The sequence below is a fragment of the Homarus americanus genome, unplaced genomic scaffold (genome assembly GCF_018991925.1).
Source record: "Homarus americanus isolate GMGI-L3 unplaced genomic scaffold, GMGI_Hamer_2.0 scaffold32929, whole genome shotgun sequence".
NCBI lineage: Eukaryota > Metazoa > Arthropoda > Malacostraca > Decapoda > Nephropidae > Homarus > Homarus americanus.
Window position 1 is genome coordinate 19300692 of NW_024737097.1, and position 27631 is coordinate 19328322.

The window sequence follows — 27631 nt, forward strand, 5'->3', positions numbered from 1 at the left end:
TTTAAAATGTTAGTTTTAATAACTGTCTCACCTTAATCACTCATGACTCACCTTAATCACTCATGACTCACCTTAATCACTAATGACTCACCTTAATTATTCAGGACTCACCTTAATCACTAATGACTCACCTTAATCATTCAGGACTCACCTTAATAACTGACTCACCTTAATAACTGACTCATCTTAATCACTCATGACTCACCTTTATAAATAATGACTCGCCTTAGCCACTCGTGACACCTTAATAACTAATGACTCACATTTATAATTAATGACTCATCTTATTCACTCATGACTCACCTTTATAAATAATGACTCGCCTTAGCCACTCGTGACACCTTAATAACTAATGACTCACATTTATAATTAATGACTCACCATAATCACTAAAGACTCACCTTAATCACTCATGACTCACCTTTATAACTCATGACTCGACTTAATAACTCATGACTCACCTTAATAACTCATAACTCACCTGAACCACTCATGACTCACCATTATATTTTATACAACTTACTAATTTACGAAGAATGAATTAGTTATGGATTAGATAAGAGTATTTCGTCGAAGGTTTACATAAGATAAGTGAAGCAAGACGAGTTCCCGAAGAAAAATTATGCAAAGTTATGGTATGGAGGATCTTATTAGTAAACAGTGTTGAAATATTAGCTAGGGAATGGCAGTCAGTCGTCCTGCAGAGTCAGTCGTCCTGCAGAGTCAGTCGTCCTACATTGCCGTTTTCTATAATAAACTTCAACGACCACGTGTATTGTAGTCACCAACGTCTTATTATTCTTCTAGCTGATGTATTTCAAATTGTATAATCTATTTATTTCAATGTGTTTTTTTTACTATTATTTGTATTAGATTTATAAGAAGTGGTATTTTGTATTTAGTGAGAAATACTGGCAAAAAATATCTAGAATTTCGTATTTAGTTAGAAATATTGGCAAAAACAGACTTTAGATTTTCGTGCTTGGGAGAATATTGGCGTTAATATAGGAGATACTGTGGCTTGAAGTGATAAATATTAAAAATATCTAGAATTTCGTATTTAGTTAGAAATATTGGCAAACAGACGTGGGATATTGTGTTTAGTGAGAAATATTGGCAAAAAAGACCTACAATTTCGTGTTTAGTGAGAAATATTGGCAAATATATTATTATTTCGTGTTTAGCTATGTATAAGTGATTCATAGTACAGTAGCCGGAAAAGTATGGTTTCGAATCAGTGACGTACCGGAAATTAACGAGATGTTTAATAGTGTGAGTAAGACGGTGGCTGGGCTGGGCGGGGCGGGTCTTAAGGGAGGCGCCCATTTCTACTTGGCGGTGCGGAAATATACTGTGTTATTTTCCGCGAGATGACGCTCAAGTCAGCTGATTATTTGACTCCATATGACGTCATTTCCGTTCTCCTCTCTCTCTCTCTCTCTCCCCACTTCCCTGAACCATCGTCCTGGAACGCGATAGTGGTGAAGGAAGGTGGTGGTGAAGGAAGGTGGTGGTGAGGGAAAGTGGTGGTGGTGAGGAAAGTTTTCACATATAGTCCCAAATTTGACTTAATATTATTAGTAGTGGTAGTAGTAGTAGTAGTAGTAGTAGTAGTAGTAGTAGTAGTAGTAGTAGTAAGGTAAGAACACCAACAACAACACACGGGCTAGCAGGGGGGGTTAAGTCTTATCTTTTAAACCGGAAATTTTGGCTCAAAGTTAACGAGGTAATATTATTTTTACCCGCGAGGCACACCGACCACCTCCCTCTCACGCCATCCCAGTATCTTGTTTCCTTGTTTTTCTATTACACAAGAAAGTGACTTAGTTTTCTATTACACAAGACAGTGACTTAGTTTTCTAATACACAAGAAAGTGACTTAGTTTTCTATTACACAAGGAAGTGAATCAGTTTTCTATCACACAAGAAAGTGATTCAATTTTCTATTATACAAGAAAGTGACTCAGTTTTCTATTACACAAGAGACCCAGTTTTCTTTTATACAAGAAAGTGACTCAGTTTTCTATTACACAAGAAAGTGACTCAGTTTTCTATTACACAAGAAAGTGACTCAGTTTTCTATTACACAAGAAAGTGACTTGAAGTTTTCCATCACACAAGAAACTAACTGACTTGAAGACTTCTTTACCAATCTGAGTGTTGCGGTGGTACAGAGTGAAGTTATACTGTTTATAGCTGTAAATACCGTAACATAATTCTATTGCTTCATACATAAGTGACAATATGAATATCTTTATACGTATTCAACATCCAATTATTCCCCCATTTACACCCATTACGAGGAACTTATACAACAATTATCTTATTACACAGCAGAACTCGCCCCCCCCCGCAACACCCCCCAATCCCAGTGTGTGTGTGTGGTTCTCTGTTGATGGTGGAGAGTTGTGGTGGAGTGGTTGTTGTGAGGGAGATGTGGGAGGAGGTGGGTGTTGTAAAGGGGTGGTAGTGTAGTTGGTGGAGATGCAGGTTAGGTCAGGTTAGGTTAGATTAGGTTAGGCTAGGCTAGGCTATGTCAGGTGAATACTTCTTCATATGATTAGAACAGTAAAGGTATATTATAGGGAGATACACACCTTCGTCAGTCCTTAACTAATAATTATACAGGTAAATCACTTTCTTCAGCCATGTTCCTTTTAACCTGTGACACACACACACACACACACACACACACACACACACTACACACACACACACACACACACACACGCTTAATAGTTAATTATCTGTTATTTCCTCTTGATTTTTGGTTACGTTAGCCTGGGTGGAATGCTTATGTGTGCGAGTCTGTACTTCCATTATGGTTAGGTTAGGTTAGTTTAGGTTAGGTTAGGTTAGTTTAGGTTAGGTTAGTTTAGGTTAGGTTAGGTTAGGTTAGTTTAGGTTAGGTTAGTTTAGGTTCGTTTAGGTTAGTTTAGGTTTGGTTAGGTTAGGTTAGGTTAGGTTAGTTTAGTTTAGTTTAGGTTAGTTTAGGTTCGGTTAGGTTAGTTTAGGTTCGGTTCGGTTAGGTTAGGTTAGGTTAGTTTAGGTTCGGTTCGGTTAGGTTAGGTTAGGTTAATTTAGTTTAGGTTAGGTTCGGTTAGGTTAGTTTAGGTTCGGTTCGGTTAGGTTAGGTTAGGTTAATTTAGTTTAGGTTAGGTTCGGTTAGGTTAGTTTAGGTTCGGTTAGGGTTAGTTTAGGTTCGGTTAGGTTAGTTTAGGTTTGGTTAGGTAGTTTAGTCTTGGGTTAGTAGGTAGTGTTTAGTTCGGTTAGGGTTAGTTTAGGTTCGGTTCGGTTAGGTTAGGTTAGTTTAGGTTAGGTTAGGTTGGGTTAGGTTAGGTTAGGTTGGTTTAGGTTCGGTGGGTTAGGTTAGTTTAGGTTCGGGTTGGGTTGGTTTTGGGTTTGGTTGGGTTAGTTTAGGTTCGGTTAGGTTAGGTTGGTTTGGGTTCGGTTAGGTTGGGTTAGGTTGGTTTAGTTTAGTTTAGGTTCGGTTGGGTTGGGTTATTTAGGTTCGGTTGGTTAGTTTAGGTTTGGTTAGGTTAGGTTGGTTTGGTTCATTTCGGTTGGGTTGGGTTGGTTTCGGTTGGGTTAGTTTGGGGGTTTGGTTAGGTTGGTTTAGGTTCTAGGTTTTGGTTGGGTTAGTTTAGGTTCGGTTCGGTTAGAGTTAGGTTAGTTTAGGTTCGGTTAGGTTGGGTTGGTTTAGGTTCGGTTGGGTTGGTTTAGGTTTGGTTAGGTTGGTTTAGTTTAGGTTCGGTTGGGTTTGGGGTTGGTTTGGGTTCGGTTACAGGTTGGTTTATGGATGGCTGGTGTTTGTGGTTATGTGATTAGATTGTTTGTAGATGGAATTATCTGTTATTATTATCATGTTATTACTACGGTTCAACAACTAAGGTGTTTTATGGGTGTAGTTAGATTAGGTTTAGGTTATCTTATACTGGATTATTAAGGATGTGTGTTGGTGTATGGTGGTGTGTGATGGTGTGTGGTAGTGGTGTATGTTGGTGGTAGTAGCTTGGTGTGGTGGTGTGTGATGGTGGTGTGTTTTAATAGTATTGGTGGGTGGTTGTAATAGTGGTGGTAGTGGTAGTGGTGGTAGTAGTAGTAGTTAGTGTGTGTGTGTGTGTGTGTGTGTGTGTCTGGTGGTGGTAGAGGAACTATGCAGGAAGTAGTTAAACATCACCACCATTCACCTATAAAACCACGCCCACAAACACCATCGTGTGGTGTGTTGGCTCTCCTGACTGAACATAAACACATTCACATATTTCTGATTCTCACTCGTTTATGTCAACCATGCCTTGAAGAGAGAAGAGATGGGGAAGATGGGGGATGATCAGGGGGTAGGAGGGAAGAAAGACCCCCAGCCTTCCTCAGTTCCAAAAGATTCCAACACAGTAACTTCCCGTACACCACACACACACACACACACACACACACACACACACACACACACACACACACACACACACACACATACATTCCCCAAATATGTAGTATATTTTCAGCCTTCCTCAAGCTCTTCAATAAACCTAATTATTATATATATTATATATACACACACACACACACACACAGAGGGTATTTATAATTCTCTCCCTCAAGACGTCAACTAAAAGTACTAAACGTGATGAGGGAGTTACTATGTTACATTCCTGTTTTCCTGTTCCTCCTGCAACCCCTCCTCTCCTTCCCTCTCTCCCTCCTTCCCTCTCTCCCTCCCTCCCTCTCTCTCTCTCCCTTCCTTCTCTCTTTCTCTCCCATCTCTCAGTGGGCCTCTCAATCCCTTCCCTACACTACCTTTATTCTCCCTCTGTTTTCGGGTTTTTCTCTCTCTCATGGGGGTTGTTGACCATGTGTGTGCATCCTGTCCCTGTACGGAGGAAACTGTACCTTTACTACCCGGTAATTACAGGTACAGATAACCAGTACAAGTATAGATACATGTTATTGTGTTTGCATCCTATACTTATATAATGTACCTGTACTTGTATCTACCTGTACCTGTCTTTGTATCTATACCTGTACTGATTACCTGTATAAATTAATCAAATGAATTATATCACTACCTGGGCGTGTCAATGGTCTTACACTGTGTTAAGAGACAAATGAAGAGTGTTAGACCAGCCACTACAGGACATCCAGGTAATAATAATAATAATAATAATATATATAAAGTAGTAGTAGTAATGTGTGTGTGTGTGTGTGTGTGTGTGTGTGTGTGTGTTTGAAATACTCTGGATAGTTTAGGAAATGTGTTAACTATTTGAGAGTAGCAGACGGTCTGTGGTTACGTCCTTGGGGTGTGGTTGTTGGCTAGGTGAGGGTGGTTGTTGGCTAGGTGAGGGTTGGTTGTTGGCTAGGTGAGGTGGTTGTTGGCTAGGTGAGGTTGGTTGTTGGCTAGGTGAAGGGGTGGTTGTTGGCTAGGTGAGGGTTGGTTGTTGGCTAGGTGAGGATTGTTTGTTGGCTAGGTGGTGGTTGTTGGCTAGGTGAGGGTTGGTTGTTGGCTAGTGAGGGTGGTTGTTATCACTACCATCACCAACACCATCAAGTCACCCAAGTCACAAAGTCCCCTACAACATCATCAAGTCACCAACAAGTCACCATCATCATCACAGTCATCACCAACAAGTCACCATCACCATTCATCAAGTACCACCACCACCAAGTCACCATCACCATCAAGTCACCAGCATCAACACCACCAAATCATCATCACCAACACCATCAAGTTATCACCATCATCAACTCACCATCAAGTCACCATCACCATCAAGTCACCATCACCATCAAGTCATCATCACCACCATCAAGTCACCATCACCAACGCCATCAAGTCACCATCACCATCAGAGTCACCATCACCAGGTTTTACCCTCGCTAAATATAACTTTCCCATATCTAATTTCCAGTCAATTATCGGATTGTTAAGATGACCAATTGAAGAGCATAGATTGTGCAGGAGATTGATCTTAACTGACACACACACACACACACACACACACACACACACACACACACACAAAAAAGGCAGACTATGGCCTGTGTACCGGAGGTGTGTGTGTGTGAAGGTCATAATGTTATCTAGTATTAGTTCAACAACACACAATATAATAATAATAATAATAATAATAATAATAAAATAATAATAATAAAATAATATATAATAATATATAACCAACACGTTGCTCCTATTTTAAAACCAGTCCTTATTCCTATGTCATTATTACTATATCTTCATATTTATTACATTTTATTATACATTTAGGTGTGTATCCTCTCTTGTACAGCGTTCCTCTCACGCCACTTGACGCCACATGATGGTTGAAGTGGTGTAAACAAATGACGTCACTCCTCCTTTATCCCCGCCGCCACGTCTGCAACTCCTACTTGGTAACAGGGTGTAATAAGGTGTACTCTGACTTGGTAACAGGGTGTAATACGGTGTACTCTGACTTGGTAACAGGGTGTAATAAGGTGTACTCTGACTTGGTAACAGGGTGTAATAAGGTGTACTCTGACTTGGTAACAGGGTGTAATAAGGTGTACTCTGACTTGGTAACAGGGTGTAATAAGGTGTACTCTGACTTGGTAACAGGTGTAATACGGTGTACTACTACTTGGTAATAATGTCCACTATTATAGTTTGTGATGTAATTTGTATCGTTTATTATTCCTCTCTCTCTCTCTCTCTCTCTCTCTCCGGATGTTACCTAATGTCAGCTGGCATCCTGTAAGGTGACCTCTGACCTCCCAGGCTCCATGTCTTTAAACCTAATCTTATCTAACTAACCTAATGAAGTGCAGCGTAGTACAGTACTAGAGTCCAATACACCCGTCGCCTTTGTACTGTACTGCCGGTGATGTAACTGTCGAGAAGAAGGGGGGAGGGAGAGAGAGGGGCAGGCAGGCAGGGGGAGAGAGAGAGAGGGAGAGGGAGGCAGGAAGGGAGAGGATGTAGTGGTTAGTTAAGGGGTCAAGATGTGATAATCTGGTCAAACTTCCGATGAGAGACCGACACTTGGTGGAATTTACCCGTGTTGTGACACCGTGAAGGAGGGGGGTACATCTCTCACAACACTGCTACTGCTCTTGTCACTTTGACTAAAATACATAAAAACTCACCACCAGTAGCACCGTTACCACCAGTAACAACGCATCATGTTGCCCCACTGCAAATGGTGTCAGTATCAGGGAGTGTTGTCAGTAAAAAAAGTTTGTGCTGGTGGTAGTAGCTTAGTAGAAGTGATAGTAGTAGTAGTAGTGTTGGCAGTATTATTAAGAGTTGTCAGTGGGTTACATAATACTTCTCTCACACAAGATCCGCTCAACCTCGGCTTATCTAAAAGTTACAGAATATTGACGGATATTAACACACCTTGACTGCTGGACGGGTAGATTAAACCTAACCTAACCTAATCCTTTGACGACTATGGTTTAATGATTCATTTTCTATCATAACAAAAAACTATAGTCGAGGAATAATCTTTGTCGTTCTGTGTTCCACCTCTACTCTATCTATCTATCTATCTATCTATCTATCTCTATCTATCTATCTATCTATCTATCTCTATCTATCTATCTAATGCTACAACTCCCGGATTCTTAAAAGCGGACGCGAGAAAAACAATACAGGAAACCCTCTATTTAACGGACTATATAGACAAAGAAGTCCATTATATCGAGGGTTCGTTACATGTGAAACACCCCATCTTACGAACTATCTGTAGATGAAAGTCCTTTATATCGAGGTTTCACTGTAGTCAGCTCATTAATTTGAAGTGGGTGGTTAATATGACGTGTGTGTGTGTGTGTGTGTGTGTGTGTGTGTGTGTGTGTGTGTGTATGTTGATAATGATGTAGCAATGGTGGAGACTGTGCTGAACATGTAGTAGTAGTGTTGGAGGCTAAGTTTACATGTAGCAGACGTGAATACTCCGCTACAGGATGGATGCAAGCAGTGTTTACTGTGGGGGTGGTGGGGGGGCTCTGATGAATGTTTTGGTCGATCAGCTGATACGGTAAAGATTTCAATGTTTACAAACAAACTAGACATCTCGTGCGGGCGTGAGGAGGAGAGGCAGGCAGCGGTGAGAGGTTAATGTTTTGCTTGGTGAAAGAGACGTGTGAAATGTGGTTGAGGATGAAGGAGGATGAAGGAAGGAGGAGGGAAGGAGAAATTAGGTAAATAGCGGGGGTGATGAGTGCCTGTGGGGAGGGACTTAGGTAGTGAGAGGTTGAGTGGGGTTAGTGAGGTGTAGGAGAATGAAGGATGGAAGGTGAAGGATGGAAGATGAAGGATAAGAGTGAAGGATGGAGGGTGAAGGATGGAAGGTGAGGATGGAGGGTGTAGGATGGAGGTGTAGGATGGAAGGTGTAGGATGGAAGGTGTAGGGTGGAGGGTGTAGGATGGAAGGTGAAGGATGGAAGGTGAAGGATGGAAGGGTGTAGGATGGAGGTGTAGGATGGAGGTGAGGATGGAGGTGTAGGATGGAGGTGTAGGATGGAGGGTGCAGGATGGAGGTGTAGGATGGAGGGTGAAGGATGGAAGGTGAAGGATGGAAGGTGAAGGATGGAAGGTGAAGGATGGAAGGTTAGGATGGAGGGGTGTGGGATGGAGGGTGTAGGATGGAAGGTGTGGGGATGGAGGTGTAGGATGGGTGTAGGATGTAGGATGGAAGGGAAGGATGGAAGGTAAGGATGGAAGGGTGAAGGATGGAGGTGTGGGATGGAGGGTGTAGGATGGAGGGGGGATGGAGGGTGGGATGGATGTAGGATGGAAGGGTAGGATGGAGGGTGGATGGAAGGTGAAGGATGGAGGTGAAGGATGGAAGGTGGGATGGAGGGTGTAGGATGGAGGGTGTGGATGGAGGGTGTGGAGGAGGAGGATGGAGGGTGAAGGATGGAGGTGAAGGATGGAAGGTGAAGGATGGAGTGAAGGATGGAGGTGTAGGATGGAGGTGTGGGATGGAGGGTGGATGGAAGGTGTAGGATGGAGGGTAGGATGGAGGTGTGGATGGAGGTGTAGGGTCAGGGTGAGGATGGAGGGAAGATGGAAGGTAAGGATGGAGGTGTGGGATGGAGGTGGAGGATGGGGTGGGATGGAGGGTGTGGATGGAGGGGGGAGGATGGAGGGTAGGATGGTGAGGATGGAGGTGTAGGATGGAAGGTGAAGGATGGAAGGTGAAGGATGGAAGGTGTAGGATGGAGGGTGAGGATGGAGGGTGTAGGATGGAGGGTGTAGGATGGAGGTGAAGGATGGAAGGTGGAAGGATGGAAGGTGAAGGATGGAGGGTGAAGGATGGAGGTGTAGGATGGAGGGTGGGATGGAGGGTGTGGGAGGAAGGTGTAGGATGGGGTGTAGGATGGAAGGGGAAGGATGGAAGGTAAAGGATGGATGGTGAGAAGGATGGGTGAAGGATGGAAGGTGAAGGATGGAGTGCAGGGTGGAAGGTGCAGGATGGAAGGGAAGGATGGAAGGTAAAGGATGGATGGTGAAGGATGGAAGTGAAGGATGGAAGGTGTGGATGGAGGTGTGGATGGAGGTGGGGTGGGGTGGGATGGAAGGGAAGGATGGAAGGTAAAGGATGGATGGTGGGATGGAAGTGAAGGATGGAAGGTGAAGGATGGAGGGTGCAGGGTGGAAGGTGCAGGATGGAAGGGAAGGATGGAAGGGTAAGGATGGATGGTGAAGGATGGAGGTGAAGGATGGAAGGTGTAGGATGGAAGGTGAGGATGGAAGGTGTAGGATGGAAGGGTGGTGGAAGGGGATGGAAGGTAAAGATGGATGGTGAAGGATGAAGTGAAAGGATGGAAGGTGAAGGATGGAGGGTGCAGGGTGGAAGGTGCAGGATGGAAGGGAAGGATGGAAGGTAAAGGATGGATGGTGAAGGATGGAAGTGAAGGATGGAGGAGGATGAGGTAGAAGGGGTGGATGAAGGAAGAGGAAGGTAGGATGGATGGTGAGGATGGAGTGAAGGTTGGAGGTGTAGGATGGAGGGTGAAGGATGAAAGGTGAAGGATGGAAAGTGAAGGATCTGGGTTGAAGGAGGGAAGGTGAAGGATCTAGGGTGAAGGATGGAGGGTGGAGGATCTAGGTTAGGGTGAAGGATGGAGGATGGAGGATGGAAGGTGAAGGATGAAAGTTGAAGGATCGACGGTGAAGGATGAGGGTGATGGATGGAGGTGAAGGATGGAAGGTGAGGATGGACGGTGAAGGATGGACGGTGAAGGATGGAAGGTGAAGGATGGAACGTGAAGGATGGAACGTGAAGGATGGAATTGATGGAGGGTGAAGGACGATGAAGGATGGAGGGTGAAGGATGGAAGGTGAAGGAGTAGGGTAGGATGTAGGTGGAGGATGGAAGGTGAAGGATGAGAGTGAATGATGGAGAGTGAAGGATGGGGTGAAGGATGGAAGGTGAAGGATGGAGGTTGAAGGATGGAACGTGAAGGATGGAGGGTGATGGATGGAGGGTGAAGGACGGTGAAGGATGGAGGGTGAAGGATGGAAGGTGAAGGAAGTAGGGTGAAGGATGTAGGGTGTAGGATGGAAGGTGAAGGATGGAGTGAATGATGGAGAGTGAAGGATGGGAGAAGTGAAGGATGGAAGGTGAAGGACGTTGAAGGGTGGAGGTGAAGGATGGAAGGTGAAGGATGGAGGGTGAAGGATGGAATTTGAAGGATGGAAGGTGGAGGATGGGAGGTGTAGGATGGAAGGTGAAGGATGGAAGGTGAAGGATGGAAGGTGTAGGATGGAAGGTGAAGGATGTAAGGAAGTTAATGAAGGGTGGAGCGAAATAGAGGTGGTTGATTTAGTTAGTTAACCTGAAGTGTACACGTATTACCTCCGTTTGTTCTGTCACACGGACCACGACAACATCTCGTGGTTAGGTTAGCTTTAGTGTTAGGTTAGCGTTAGGATAAGTTAGTGGGTTAGGATAGGATAGGATAGCTTTAGGTTAGGTTAGGTTAGGTTAGGCTAGGGTGGCTTATCTTTAGGCGAAATAAGCTGTCTCCATTATCTCTCTGTCTCTCTCTATTATCTCTGACACTGCATTATCTCTTCGTCACTTCATTTTCTCTCTTTCTCTCTATCTCCATTGTTTCCTCTCTCTCCATTATCTTTATCTATCTCCATTATCTCTCTCTCTCTCTCTCTCTCTCTCACATACCTTCCTCCTCCTTCCTCAATTTATTGCTGTAATAGTCCCACAGGGTGGCCTTCCCCTCATATACTATCCACATTACTTTCCCTCCCTGGCCTAACCCCTCTCCCCCTCATCTTGCCTCATTCTTCTCCTTACCCGGTCTCACCCCCCCTCACTCCACCTCACTTGTTAGCGTACTTCACCCCTCCTCTTATCCTTATCCTCATCCCACTTCACCCATAAGCTTCCTTCACTCCTCACCTCACCTCATGCCTCCACCTCAGAGTAGCTTGTGGGGAATCCGGTCAGATCTTGAAGGACAACTCAAGAATGTATTGCAGGAAGATGAATTTATATAAGATAGCAGAACTACATGAAGAGGTGAAGAGGGTGGGGGGTTGAGCTAGACCTTAAAACACACGAGCGGTGTAAGAGAAGGAATTAGAAACCATTGTTAGGGCTACTGATCTAAAGGAGGGTCGTTACTGATAACACACACACACACACACACACACACACACACATAATATATATATATATATCTTTCCATCCTATAGACAATCAGAGCTTCATCATCTTATGGCAAACGATGGCGCGCCTCACTCCTAGAGCATTGTGTCCAGCGGCTAATAACAAATTGTGCTCACCTCTACAAGCCTTTCATCATTGTCATTAGTTTAAGGACTGTAATATAAACTTTGAAGAATCTTTATAAAACATACGAGGTAGGAGGCAAAAAACATGGTAACTTCTATGTAAATAATTAATGTAAACCCGTGAGTCATATTAGAATGTGTGTGTGTGTGTGTGTGTGTGTATATGTGTGTGTTCTATACCACTAGTTAACCCTTCTTCCTCTTCTTCCTTCTTCACCATTTGTCCCTTTCTTGATAATTCCCACTCCGTCACCATAATCCAACCTCAAGACAATGGTATACACACACACACACGATCAATAAACATGACTCACTCCTCGCGTGGTTATCAATAATATTATCGTCTCCCCGCGGTCTTCATTGAACGGGGTAATTATGGCTATTCATTGTGAACTATTGTTTTATTTTGCCGTGAGAGGGATTGGTTGGCGGGAAAGCAGGATATGACGAAGACAAAATAATGTAGTGTAAAAGATGTCCAAAAGATGTTTACTCCCAGAATACGTCGTGTTGGGTACGTTAAGGTCGCGTTTACCCCCAAAAAACGTCGTGTTGGGTTCATTAAGGTCGTGTTTACCTCCAAAAGACGTCGTGTTGGGTACATGGTCGTGTTTACCTCCAAAAGACGTCGTGTTGGGTACATGGTCGTGTTTACCTCCTAAAGAGGGTCGTGTTGGGTACATGGTCGTGTTTACCTCCAAAATATGTCGTTATGTAGACGATAGAGATACAGAGAGGAGATGGGGTGGGACGTCATGTCAGGATGAGAGCTGGCCACCGCATACAACCAGGCTGGTGTTATGTTAACTTACTACACAGTATAGTTACAGTAACCAGTATACAACACTGCAGGTACCACAAAACAGGTGTACAGGTACAGCATGTTATCACAATAAACGCGGGTTATCCACCATTGAGTGTTCTCTGGGTGTAGATGGTGGCTATATAATTGTCGCTGTAATACACACAGTTTTCTAATTACCAACATCGAGTTAATGTAGAGTTAATTTTCCTCAATAACCTTTAACCTTTTCCCTCTGGAGGTGTGAATAATGTATGTGTAATTACTGTACCGGGTTAACATTATACACAAGTCGATGGAAATGTTACCCCGATGGTGTTTGTTTACACACACACACACACCAGGCTTCTACTTTCATTTCATCTACCATACACTCTGCATCAACGAATGTTTCTGGTTATATACATTCGTTGTTCAGCATACAGTTCTCGCACACTCACAGACGGTCGTGTAGTTATGATAACCTACCGCCAGCTCTTGGTCTTGTTCACCCAGTCCCCTTCTCTCTGCGTGTCAGATAGTAAGTAGAAAAAGGCTAGATCATGTTAGCCATAACACCTGTTGTGATATCGAGCAGCGCCACAGGTGTCAGACATTTGTTATATACTCCACTTCTTATAATATAGCAACATGATGCAGGAATTATGTACTGACCCGACGGTGTACTAACGACTGACAGCCTGGCGGCACCAGTAAACTGGGCGTCACGTCAAATAACTGATAATAACAGTTAGACTGTTAGAGGATGTAACTGAAGTAGGAATTTTAATATTACTGACTGTACAGTAGGTTGAGTGGTGTGGTGTTGAGTGGACGAGTTGCTGGTGATCTACAACAATTGCTGCTGCTTCTGTTACCTAGCTTTTGTTATGTAATGTATATAAGGCTCGGAGAGCTAATTCAAGAAGCTTTGCATTAATACAACGAAAAAAATACAGTTTTAGAGTTGAATTTGGGCTTTGAACGTACTCTTTCATTGAGAAAGTGGGTAGTGAGCCACTTTGAATTATACAAGGAGTGGGTGGGCGATGGTGCGGGTGTGGCCGAGGTCACTGACCTAGGCAGCCGTGTTAGACCACCATGTCACCGAGGACGGCCCGCGCCTCACACCACCACCTGGGGGCAGTATTCTTCCACCACACGTTTCACTTTACTCGAGTTTACCTGATATAAGCTTTTTTATTGTATTTTCTTCCTTTTGTCAATTTTATCCTTTAGTATCTTTACTGATATCTCGTCACGCTTTATTATATGAACAAGGTATCTTTTTGTGTAAAATTCCAGTATTTCTGTCGTTGCTCTGGAGTTCACCCAGTATAAGCATTTCACCACGTTTCTTTCATTCAGTGTATCTTATATTTAGCTTTCTTTGTATCAACACCTTTTGCACGAGGAAAGTGTCCACGCTTCTCATCTGATCAATACAGCTATACTGACCATACGCCAGCATGTTGTAAAGTAATTACAGTATATTCACCTTACCAAAATAGGTTCCCTCAGGGATAATGTGGCCCAAACCTTGACTCCAGAAGGGTCGAGACACAGGAACCTTTTCAGACTTAAACCACATGTGGTGGGTTATACTGTAGCACACACACACAACTATAAGGTGATCAAGTACAAAACTTATTATCATGTGTACTTGATAAAGTGAATGTTTTCTTTGGTTAAATCATCTTGCTTTTAGGATAAACTTAAATATTTGTCCTTAACTTTATCTCAGACCTACACTGGCAGCATCCTTATAGCCGTCAACCCATACAAGGAGGTGGAGATCTACGGTCCTGTGAGTATTGTGTTAGTTTGATTGAAAACACGAGAAAATGAAAGAGAGCCCCACAGGTTAATGTTCGAAATAAGGCAAACTGAGTATTAGGTTTTATATCTAGAAGTGTAAGTAATAAGAGTGCAGAGGTCTGATTGCAACTATATCTTGCGCTAGTCAGGCCGCACCTCGATTATGCGGTTCAGTTCTGGTGCCCTTATTATAGAATGGATATCAATTCACTCGAGTCGGTGCAGCGAAGAATGATGAAAATGATTCCGGGACTAAGAAACCTTCCATATCAAGATAGGTTAAAGAAACTATACTTGCATGCCCTAGAAAGACGAAGAGTGCGGGGAGATATGATAGAAGTATTTAAGTGGGTGAAAGAAATCAATAAAGGGGATATAGATAAAGTTCTTATAATATCCGAGCAGGATAGGACTCGGAGCAACAGATTTAAGTTGGATAAGTTTAGGTTTAGGAGGGAGATAGGAAGGAACTGGTTCACAAATAGGGTGGTGGACGAGTGGAACAAGCTTAGCAACTTTGTAATAAGTGCTGGAATGCTGGGAAGTTTCAAAAGGAGGCTGGATAGAGTCATGGATGATAGAGAGTGGTAGTAACTCTCGACAGGAGCTGCCATGCACAGGCCAACCGGCCTATTGCAGTTTCCTTATTTTCTTATGTTCCTATGTTATGTTCTATTTAGTGATACTCCAAATAAAACGAGTTTATTGATGGGGATTACTTAATCCGGAGGAAATCCAGATTAACATAGAAAATTCTGGATGGAAAATAAGCATTTTCTCTCTGCCGTTCATAACGCTACCCAGTAGCTGCTTTGTTTATTAGCCAGTTGCACTTCTACAGCCCTTGTGTGTTTATTACTTAACTCCTGTGGACTATTTGTGAATTTGTTTAATAATTGCCATGGCTTTCAAGGTGCAAGACAACGTCAAAATAAGAATACTGTACGGTATGGATGAAAAATCCGGATGGCCGTCTGGCTGCTCATGAATGCCACCCAGCCGCTTTGTTATACAGCTGAAGTCACGACAGTAGACTACCAAAACAGCTACAATACTTTACAGCTACCTAACAAATGGTAAATGTAACACTAGCGGACAGCAGAAAAGGTATAGGGATAGTCTCAAGACAAACCTGAAAAAGTGCCAAATCGACCCCTTCACCTGGGAGGTGATCACTCCACACCGTAACGTTTGGAGGAGCACCACACGAGAAGGTGTCAATACTTTGGAATTAGCCCAACTGTACACCGAGGCAGACAAGTGTCAGCCAAGTCATATTTCCCGCCTTTGCTGATGGCCCTGTAATATTTCAATGTTATTGATATTTAAAAATTTTGCATAATGTAGTATTACTTATACATAATTTGTCTAAGCATGAATTTGCTACCAAAGTTTAACCTGTTATTTCCTGTATAAGATTTCTGATAAACTTCTTACGTGCTCATGTTTGAAATAATGAATGTACTGTATGTATCTTTATATAATTTAGCTAAATATCTTTCTCGTCAGAAACAGTCATCACAACGATTAGGAATAAACTCATTTAGAAAAACATCATTTCTTCAGGATGAAATCGAACAGGTTTCCGACAGCCAATCAGCTCTAACTCTTGAAGAGGGGGTGGGGCATCTTTCCTCAGCTGAGAAAAAACGCACTATAGTATACAGTAATCACAGACGGTATTACAGCAACAGTGGACGTCATCATCCGTACAACACACTTACTACACACACAACGCTGCCCTTACACACACACTTACCAATTTTAATTTGAAAGAACAAGTGAAATAAGATGTTACTGAACACAGGTGCTCATTTTCTCTTCATTTTACAAAATTCATGATTCTGTTCTTAGAGTTGTAAATGTTTAAAACAGCGTAACACAGTAGCTTCCTGCCACAGTCATAAATGTCTTCCTAGATACAAGGATACTGTAGCAGAGGAGCTCTTACTCCTTGGGAGAATGAGGAATGGGGAAGGGGGAGAAAACTTTAAAATATACAAATGGGAAGAAAATATCACTCAGAAAAACTTCAGTTTTACAGGTACTGATGAACCCTTCTGCTCTTCTTTCACACCTTACATGATATATAATTACTGCCTGTGTGCTGTTTGCTGGATGACATGTACATCTCTTAAATGTAGGACAGGACAAGAAAATACTGCGAGAGAGAAAGAGAGAGGGGGAGGACACCAAACTTGCCCCTCACTGATACACTGTAGCTAAGGGAAAACACAAATAAGTACAGAGGATGGGAGCAAACAAACATTTTTATTTCTCTTGAAGACACTTAAAATGGAGGAGAAAGACATGAATAATATAATAGCCAATGTGAAATATGTGGTGAGACGTCAGGCACATTAAAATTACTGGGACTCTGAGGGAATTAAAAATACAGGAAGAAAATACAAACATTTAAAATAGCTGGAGAAGTCACCTTTGGGAATGAGAGAGAGACATTGAAAATGGTGATTAAAGACATTAAAAATTGCAGGGAGAACATTGTAAAACCTGAAAATGTAGAGAGCCACTGGAAATATATGTGGAGCTGACATTATTAGGGGTTACTGTGGGGAAAACTGAAATTATAGGGATACTGTACTAGCTGAATATGTTGGGGGAATTAAGCTGTGAAAATAAAGAGGATCTCTGAAAATGTAGGGCGTCTGAGACAGAGGCCTGAAAAAAAAACCTTGAGGCCTACATCACTGTGTTTTTGAAATGGACTCCTCTGAAGTTGATTCCTGTAATTTCTCAACTGTAAACTACTCTTTTGTGTTTTTTTTATATACTGTACTATAGTTATGCAATTGGAAATGTTATGGTTGATGCTCACTTCACAATAGATGTTTATGTTTTAAATTTATCTACCTACAGGAAGCAATTGTGAGATACCAAAGAAAAAAGCTGCTAGAAGAGGAGCCTCATGTGTTCGCCATCTCAGAGTCGTCCTTCGTGGCCCTGCAGAGGCTCGATAAGAACCAGTCATGTGTCATATCTGGGGAGTCAGGAGCTGGCAAGACAGAAACCACAAAATTTATTCTTCAGTATCTCTGCTCAGTTACCTCTGGAGTTTCCACCTGGGTTGAACAACAAATCATTGAGGCTAACACCATTCTAGAAGCATTTGGTAAGTTATGATAATGAAAGACTGTTGAGTGTTGTTGAATTTGGGTCTGGCAGTAGGGTTGCCACCTCTCAGATTTTGGGCCAGGGTCTTTGCATTTTCAGCTTTGTCTCAGGACTGGTCAAAGTTGGTAAAATCATGGGATATATCTAGCGTGGGCCGCGTGGCACCACACAAATGGCTGCCACATGAAATTGCTTGAGGTAATTTTTGGTAAAGTTCAAACTGGCCAAATAAACTAAAGTATGACATATTCCAATTTTCTTGAGTCTGCAATGAGCAACCAAATGTATACATTTACGAAGCAGTAAGTAAAGGCGAGCCATTAAGTAAATTTTGTTTGCCCCTGTACGTAAGTTTTTCTTTTAGTATCAGATAATGGATAATTATGATTTTGCTTTTATATTTGTGTAAACCAAATTATTTATTTTCATATTTTGTTTATGATCAATTGGTGGCAAAATATTTACACTGTATAAAATCTCTGGACTCAAATACCTTCATAGGTAAAATATTCAGACTTCAAAAGCCACAGAGTTGGTAATGGTACTTGGCAATCAGATAATGTTTGCATGGTAAGCTTCTAAGATCTTGTGAAAGTTTACCGATATCATTTGTGTCTCTTCTGTGTGGAGTTTATGGTCTGTTATTTGTGATTGTGTTGTCATATATATTTTTTGTAGGAAATTTATTATGAACTTCCTTGACTAATGACATCTGTTATGTATCGTTATGTATTGTATCTTCAGGTAATGCCAAGACAGTAAGAAATGACAACTCTAGTCGATTTGGAAAGTTCATGCAGGTGTGCTTTGATACTTCGTGGCACATAAAGGGGTGTGTTATGCAGGACTATCTTCTGGAACAGTCTCGCATCACCTTCCAGGGACCACAAGAGCGCAACTATCATGTTTTGTATCAACTGGTCGCTGCAGCACAGGTGTGATGTACATTATAATTTTTCGACATGTAGTTGTGCTAGATTTTAAATGTGTAACTGTGTTCTCTGTGAAATTGAGGTTATGAATATTTTTTGGTATATCACAAAATTTAATTGAAGATGTGAATGTTTTTGGAATACGTACTTTACAATACTGCATCATGAATGTAGTATCAGAACTGTGGTGACCTTGTTAAGTGTTTATATTACAGTTGTACCCCGCTTTACGCGGTCAATTGAACCCACAGGGTACCGCGTTAAGTGAAAACCGCGTTAAGTGAACAACAGAACATATGGGATTAATTCCAATAGAGATTGGCCCGACCCCCAAACTCCACTTTTTGACGACACACAACTATGTTGTAGTAAAAATTTTATCTTAACTTTATGATGGTATGAACAAACAAGTATTATAGAAGAGGTTAGGTTAGGAAAAATATAGGTTAGGTTAGGAAAACTAAAAGTTAGGTGTAACACTTACGTTAGTAGAAGAGATGGGTCGGCATATGGGGATGGAGGCGGAGGGGAGGGAGGGAGGAGGAGGAGGGAGAGGCGAGGCAGGCGGTAGGCGGGAGCGGGTGGCGGGTGGGGCGAATCTAAAAATAGCGTCTCGAGCCGGACACTCTGCGCGTATATGGGTAGATGAACCGCGTTAAGTGAAAGTTCGGTTCTGGCGAGGCACTGCGTATATGAGAAATCGCGTTAAGTGAAACCGCGTAAAGCGGGTTACAACTGTATTCTTGAATTTACAAAAGATTTTCCCTTGATATATAATGCTTCAAAATTTGCTGTCACATTCTTTCTTGTTCTTAGTTGTGTTTATACTCTGCTGTGTTTATTGTAGCTTGTAAGTTCACGTTTAATGGATCTCAACCCAGATTTTTTTTATTGATATTATTATTTTCTTTGGCTGGATGCTGTTTTTTATGCAATATCTTATATATTTCCCAGAACAACAAAGAACTCGCTGACCAGTTCCACCTGAGGCCTGCCAAGTTCTACACATATCTGAACCAGTCTGGCTGTTTCACTATAGACGGTGTTGATGATGTTCGCAAGTTTGATAGTCTGCGGTTAGCTTTTAATGTTTTACATGTGCCACCAGAAATCTGTGATGGAATATATGGAACATTGGCAGCCATCCTGTGGCTTGGCAACTTGGAGGTAAGGACTCTAGATGTATTTGTTTTATTTTTGTAGCTGGTTTAGTGCTATGGTTTGTATACAAGAAAATTTATACAATACAGTGATATAGATTTCATCAGAATATTGTCGATAGTAATAGTTCAGTAGGTTGTATGCATGAACACCCCTCTGCAGTTGTGTAATTTTGTTTCATTAGCTATATACAGTATACTGTATGTACAGTACTTGATCTTGCATACAACTAAATCACAATATACCTGTAATGTAAACACTGGAAAATACCCAAAGTAGCCAGTTTGATGTCCTCATGGAAACTGATGGGACCTCGTTCATCGACCAGTGCCATCAATACTTTCCTCGATAAGAGAGCTGAGTTTGAAACTCTACTCAAGATCCATCAACCGGATATAATATAGGTGTTGTGGAACTGTTTGTTGTATAAGAACAGGAGGACTGACCCGTAGGAGTGCTAGTTGTATGCAAATGGATAGGACTCGGTCACCGTATTTATATAAAATGGAGAGGTTAAAATGTATAAATGTTTCTGAGTTTAGTAATAGCTTCCACATACCCTCTCCCCTCCCAAGTCTTACAAGCACATTACTACCCGGACTACTGACTTTTTTGGCACATGTGGCTTAAAGGTAGAATCAATCATCTGATAACAGAACAGTGTGGTGCAGGTAGCCTTAGGTACTAACTGTGCACGATGGTGGGTCAGTCATCCTTGTTTCTTGTAAAGCTCGTGCATGTTAATTAAACATAAACATTTAATTCATACTAGGGGACCCCTGTCTTCCTTCATATATATCTTAGGCACCTTTTGAGCTAGGAATCTGACATTTGAATAAATTAGTGAACAAGTTCTTTGGTTATATATATTCATATTGTACAGTGGTCCCTCGGTTAACGAGCGCCTCGGTTAACGAGATTTCGGTTAACGAGTTACCTTCCATAAGATTCTTAACTTCGGTTAACGAGCAATCCCTCGATTAACGAGTTTCTTACGAGCCGACCTGAACATGTTTTCGCTTGCATTTGGCGGTCCACCAGCTGTAGTATTAGTCCGCCAATACAGTAATCGGTTCTAGGGCTTAAATTCCTTACCATTTTAGCAAATATCAAAAAGTTTATACTATTCAATAATTTTAAAAGTTTAATATTAAATTTTTTAGTCATTTTAACAATTATTGAACATAATTGAAGGTAATGAAACTAGTTTTATGCTCACCATCCAGCCTCTGAACACACCATACAGGCGTCAGTCTGTGTCTTTTTAGTGGAGGTAACATCTTGCTTGAGACTGTTCAACTAAACGCTTTTTTCTGTGTTTGCAAGCAAATTATTGGTTATTTTGAAATTTATTTTACATATTGACAATATATAATGCAGTGCAGTGTTGATTTAAAGAAAATAATCTTGAGCTACACCAAGAGAACTAAAATTTTATGGGTGAAATGGCACCATGGGGTAACTTCTTTTCCACCCCAATGCCTTATCTTCTCCCTTCTCCTCCACCCCCATTCTAATTCCCATCATCATCATCATCATCCAGGAGCCTTCTACATACACACCTCAAAGTAAGTGTACTTTTCTACCTTTTTTGTTGAATTTAGGCAATTTTCGGTGAGCTGGAACCAATTACCCAAAAACCCATTGAAACAATGGTTTCGGTTAACGAGTTTTTCGGTTAACGAGCAACCTTCTAGAATGGGTTGTGCTCGTTAACCGAGGGACCACTGTACAGTTGCTCAAAAAGCCATTTTTACAGACTGAAGGATTTTGACAACCCTACTGAGACAGTAAGAGTCTCTACTGTATGTTCATTCTAAAATTCATCGAAACCCCACCCCCCTTAAAGTTGTTTTTTTAGCAACTATACAGGGTATACCTACCACCTCCTCCCTTATCCCATCTCCAGTTGTCACACAAAATACAAGTACGGGGCAGTGTACCACTACTGTACCTGTTAATGTTTCAGTTCTGCAGAGTTGAATGATTTAAAGGTTATAACATTGCACAATTTTAAAATGGTTATGACTTTATGTAGCAAATGTTCTGCATTATAAAATGTGCACCAAGCCAATTTTAATTATTGTCTATTTGTATTGTTATGAACATTATTAAACACAGGTATTACATGTGTGTGTGTGTGGTTTTTTATGTTTAGTATATTGTATCTTTTCTTTTTTATTCCCCAGTTTGCTGACATTGATGGTGAAAAATGTGAACTGACAAGCAATGACAAAGAGGTGCTAACAAAATTGTCTGAACTACTGGGGCTTACAGAGGAAGATCTTCTTGGTATTGTGCTACAGAGACAGATTAACATTAGAGGCAACATCACTCATATCCCACTGAAACATGCTGAAGCCAAGGAAAACAGACATGCCATGGGAAAAGCGCTTTACTCTCGTACATTTGCATGGCTGGTGGACCATATCAACAAATGCACAAACCCAGGCCAGGACCAAACTAGGTGATTTGTCTCTTCATTTTGTATACACACATTATGACAGAATCTCATCTAATGTAACATGCCATTTTACAAGTTCATATCATTCAAGACTCACTTTTAAGTTGTCTTTAAATTTTTTTATTTTATTTACTTGCATTGCCGACATCACTTCTCATAAAGTCCCTACTGGGAGTTCTAAGTTCTAAGATTGTCGTATTAATATTTTGGGAGAGATAAGGTTCCTCTGGGGTGCAATGGCTGAGTAGATCCAGCATTTGCCTCCTATCCCAAGGATCTTTGGTTTGAACCCAGGGCACTCCCAGTCCATCCAGCTGTGAATGGGTACCTATTTCTACAGTTGGGGAAGAGAAGGCAGTTGAATGCAGTGCCAGCCTTGTTACCACCTTGCATATTAAAAGCTTAGTATTTTGTGTGCTGTAATCACACTGTACTTAATGGACTGTTTTGAGCGAATGCATTCCTTATAGATTGCAGTGATACCTGTGACAGTATAAAGCTTGTTATGTCCATAAATCTTGATATCTATTTTGTTTGTTTCATTGAGGAACAGATGACAAGTTCCTGTCTTAAGTTTGTTCTTTGGGAATTAATCCTTTAGTGGTTTTGTTTGTGATGAATAATAATTGCAAACTCCCAGTCTTTGTTTTGGTTGTTCCCATGAGATAATTGTCCCTTCTATAGGTTGGGACTATTGGAAGCAGGTGTCTATTTCTCTCATTTGTGCATATTGTTATAGTACAAAGAATAGTTAGATGTGATTAACACTAGGCAACACCCTACTCTATCTAGGAAACCATAAAGTACAGTACAGAGTACTAATATAATGAACTAACCCAGGCACGTCATAAAGAAACTTATGTTTTTCAGGTGAATTTTGAAAGATGGAATTGTGCACTTCATTTTTTTTTAATTATTTCATTACTATCAGAATTGAAATCAATGGGTATCATTTAGAAAAGTGTATTCTTTATGAAACTGTCCTTTTAGTGCCGGTAGTTCAGATTAGATTAAAGTTTTTTTTGCTTGTTGCTGAAAACAAGCATTTGGTACATTTAATCAGGAGCCACATTAGATTAGAGAAATGCTTGACTACAGCTTTGCCATATCAGGTCAAATGCTAATTAAGTTTTCTTTAACAGGTTCTTGGGTGTTCTGGACATCTTTGGCTTTGAAAACTTTGCTGTGAACTCCTTTGAGCAATTATGTATTAACTACACCAATGAGAAGTTGCACAAATTTTTCAATCATTATGTGTTTGCTCTGGAACAGGAAATAGTAAGTCTCTCCTATGTGTTGTGTTTTTACATTTATGAAATATATATTGTATTTAAATTTTTTTTCATCATCTAATTTATTTCACAAACAAAAAAATATGAAATATTATGTTTAACATATGCAGGATCAATCCTAATATCTCTCTTATTATGGATCCTATAGTTCAATGACTTCAGTAATGTGCCAACACTTTTGAGGTTAAGACCCAGGAGCCCCTGATAATGATGAGGTGGAAAAAGTGTCTTGATCATTCTTCTTGTTGCTTGCAAGCATTGCATTCAAAAGACCACAAACCAAGTGAACGTTGTTCACACAATTAAGAATATAGAGGCTAGCGAGTCATGGTCTCACACTGGCCTGGGAATCACCAATTCAAATGGGTCAGCCATTTTGACTGGATTTCGAGGATCACCCATTCAATTCCAGCTAACTTCTACTACCCACTGGGAGGAAGGAGGAACCCGATGTCAGATTTCTTGAAGGGTCCCAGTATGTTCCACCACTTATATTAGAAGGACATAAAATAAACCTTCCTACAGAAAGAACTAGGCATAATACTGTATTATGTGTAAGTATGAACCATCCCCCAAATTGGAATAAATCAACAGTGCCCCAACTAACATCTAAAATAGAATGTATCCTGAAAAATTAAATTTCTTACCTCACCAGAGCACCCCCCACTTTTGTATTAGACCTCCACATTCTTTGGAAATACAGTACTTACCTTAAACAAGGTGAGCTACACACCAGGAAATAACTGATACCAGATTATCATAGAGCTTTGCACCTGTCACACTAGTGATTCTCCAACTAGGCCATTGAGCATAATAGTCAACACATAGCGTGAAACAACAATGACAAAAAGCCTGCGTATTGACAGTACCCCCCCTGTAATGTTAAGGACTATGCAGCAGCAGCCTAGTAGCTAACATGGTGTGTGGGAAAAGACACTAAGCTCCATCAGAAGGCAGGATGAAACAGGTGATAACCTTGCAGGATGGTGGTATGTATACTATAGCTGGAAGTGAATGGGTGACCCTGGAATCCATACTAGATGACTGATCTGTGCAGCGTGGTGAGATGCCTGCCAATGTATTGTCATATTTTGCTCATCTCCATCCCTTATATTGGCTGTAAGGGAAACCTGTACTTGATGTGTGGTCTTTTTTAAAAGCCCTGCCCATGATGGGGATGTAGCTTCAACATGATAGTATTCTTAGCCATACCATTGTCAGGAGTTTGAAGTCCTAACCCTCAAAATTAAAGTTGATACTTTATTTGAGTCACCGAGTAGAGGGCTTTATTTGATATATGTTAGATGCAGTATACAGTACTGTACCTTGTTTTGGTTATTTTCTACAATGTACTGATAAATTCACTGGAATTTTCCCAGGAATGGTACAAATACAAATAAAATTAGTTATTTTTAATGGGTAGGTCTCATAACCATTTAAAAGATATCTGGATAAAAATTTAATTCTTTTTGACTGCAGTATCACCAAGAGGAAATCAAATTTTCCCACATCACTTTTACTGATAACACTGAGTGCCTTGAATTAATGGAGAAGCCGCCAAGATGTATTCTCAAACTTCTCTCTGAAGAGTGTCGGATGCCCAAGGTTAGTTTTCTTTGTGATCGAAATTGTGTAACTGTGATATAGGTCATCATATATAATTTTAATTTTAACACATACCTCTTCATTAATAATAAAGAATTATAATTACTTGGGTATAAATTGAAAACTATATAAATAGACTCAAAATGTTGCTGTTACAGGGTAATATTTTCAGTGAGACATTTATCACATTTAAATTATTGATATAGAGCTTTTTTTTCTTCTATTTTTTTGTGACTGAATTTCATGATAAACTAAACTTTCCAGGGTGCTGACAAGTCCTATCTGACCAAACTGCACCAGGAGTTTGAGAATCATGCAAATTACATCAAAGGTGATGATAGAAGAAAATGGGAAGTTGAGTTTGGCATCAACCACTATGCAGGTATGGAAACTGCTTGACTTTCATAACATTTTATTATAAGTATGAGAAAAATTTTATTGTTGAAGATATTAGTGTATGCAGTAACCTTGAGTTATTTGAAAGATATTTTGGGCCTCTGCTCTCTTACTCCTTATTTTGTATTGAATTACATATACTGTACCAATTTAGACTCACCTAGAACATCATCCTTTAAATAATCTTAGTCAGATTCAGCACCAGGTTGCTCCTCTCACTCAGTGCCCATTCTTGATACACGTGATTCACTGCCCGATCGGTTGTCTCTTCTAATTAAATGGCTTACTCTTCTTTTCTCACTTGAACTGGAAGGAGAAGTGGCTGCTGAATGTTAAGACAACTTGGTAAGTGGTGCACATGGTAAACTCAAGAGAAATTGCAAGAGAGCGAGCATCCTTGACCTTCATTGAGCACAGGCTAATAATAGATTTATAATTAATAGATTTGCCAATTTTTAGACCTTGTACTATGAACCATCCTTTGTATAAAAGATGCTTCTTGCTCAAGCTCTTCTAGTGTTAGTTTGTCGCCACCACACAGCCAGATAATATCATGTTTTAGTGAGTGAACTGAATTTTCCATACAGTATTTTACCCTGAGTATTGTTACTAGGTGCCATTTTGTATTTAATTTATTTATTCTTTTTTTTTTTTTTTACGAGGATTAGCCCACCCTGGCACAGGTCACTGACCCACATTGGGGCTTGGGGGGCAAAAATGTAATACAGTGGTCCCTCGGTTAACAAACGTCTCGGTTAATGAAATTTCGGTATAACGTATTACTTTCCATAAGAATCTTCAATTCGGTTAACGAACAAAAATTCGATTAACGAAATTCTTAAGAAAACATGTCAACATGTTTTGGCTTGCTCATTCGCTGGTAGGTTAGTCCGCCAATACAGTAATCGGTTCTAGGGCTTACATTCTTTCCCATTGGAGTAAATATCAAGAAGGTTGTGCTATTCAATATTTTTCCAAGTTTTATATTAAAATTATGAGTCATTTTAACACTTATTTAACATAATTGCAGTACAGAGAACTAGTTTTTGGTGCACCCATCAGCCACTTCACTCACCCACCAAGGTGTCTGTTCAGTGGAGGAAACATCTTGCTTGTGGCTCTCTTGAACTCAGTAAAGTTTTACATTTTTACAGTACAATTATTGGTCATTCTGAAATTTATATAACATATTTATAATATATAGCACAGTGCAGTGTTGATTTTAAGAAAATATTCTTGAATTACACCTAGTGAACTTAAAATATTATTGGTGAAATGACGGCATCAAGCATGGATCCTCTGGAAGGTGATTTCTCCTCCATCCCCACTTCCTTCTCTTCTCCCTTCTCCTACACCCCACTTCTAATTCCCATCATCATCATCAACCAGGAGCCTTCTACATACACACCTCAATGTAAGTGTACTTTACTGCATTTTTTTTTTTTTTTACTTTGTATGTACTTTTTGGTGAGCTGGAACCAATTACCCAATATCCCATTGAAACAATGGATTCGGTTAATGAAATTTTCGGTTAACGAACAACCTTCTGGAATGAATTGTGTTTGTTAACCGAGGGACCATTATAGTGCAATAATAATAATAATAATAATAATAATAATAATAATAATAATAATAATAATAATAATAATAATAATTCATAGATAAAATTTAGAATAAAAAAAAAATAATAATGATAGTACAGTACTTTAATAATAATAATAATAATAATAATAATAATAATAATAATAATAATAATAATAATAATAATAATAATAAAGAACCATAAATACAAAAATGAAAAAAAGATCAAAAGTGAGAAACAATACAGTATATGTATGTTGCGTTGTCAATACAGTAGTAAGAGAAACAATTGAGACCCTGCAATTGTGTGTAAATGAGGCAGAAAGTCAGATCAGTAACCTGGGACTTGGTCAAAATTTTTGTGATGCCATGTGGCAGCAGGGTCTGCCATTAGACAATACATCATGCTTCCAATATCTTCACAGGCGGTAATACCTCCCTGTTTGATAGCTGCCTACTACCAGGTCACCCCGATTTGCTTTATTTTGCTTTAACGATGTTGATGTTTTAAAACCACCACCCTCTTTGTGATAAAAAAAAATTGCATGAACGATGGTCATCGTCTGGACAAACTCGCTGATGCACGGAATATGGAACGCATCTTTTGCTGCACTTTTCAGCCGCAGTGTCATCAACCTGTGCTCCGCCACGTGGCCACCCAGTGTC

General features: G+C 40.5%; 1 protein-coding gene across 2 annotated transcripts in view; it reads left to right on the forward strand.

The window, feature by feature from the left end:
- LOC121873278 (unconventional myosin-X-like) overlaps positions 1-27631 on the forward strand; it is a 160299-nt gene that overhangs the window by 74994 nt on the left and 57674 nt on the right. For both annotated transcript variants that reach the window (XM_042376726.1, XM_042376727.1), the window contains exons 3-10: positions 14329-14391; positions 17280-17532; positions 18279-18469; positions 19421-19633; positions 21817-22094; positions 23234-23369; positions 24863-24988; positions 25253-25370. In XM_042376726.1, coding sequence (XP_042232660.1) covers positions 14329-14391; positions 17280-17532; positions 18279-18469; positions 19421-19633; positions 21817-22094; positions 23234-23369; positions 24863-24988; positions 25253-25370 — 1378 coding nt within the window. The remainder of the gene's footprint in view (positions 1-14328; positions 14392-17279; positions 17533-18278; positions 18470-19420; positions 19634-21816; positions 22095-23233; positions 23370-24862; positions 24989-25252; positions 25371-27631) is intronic.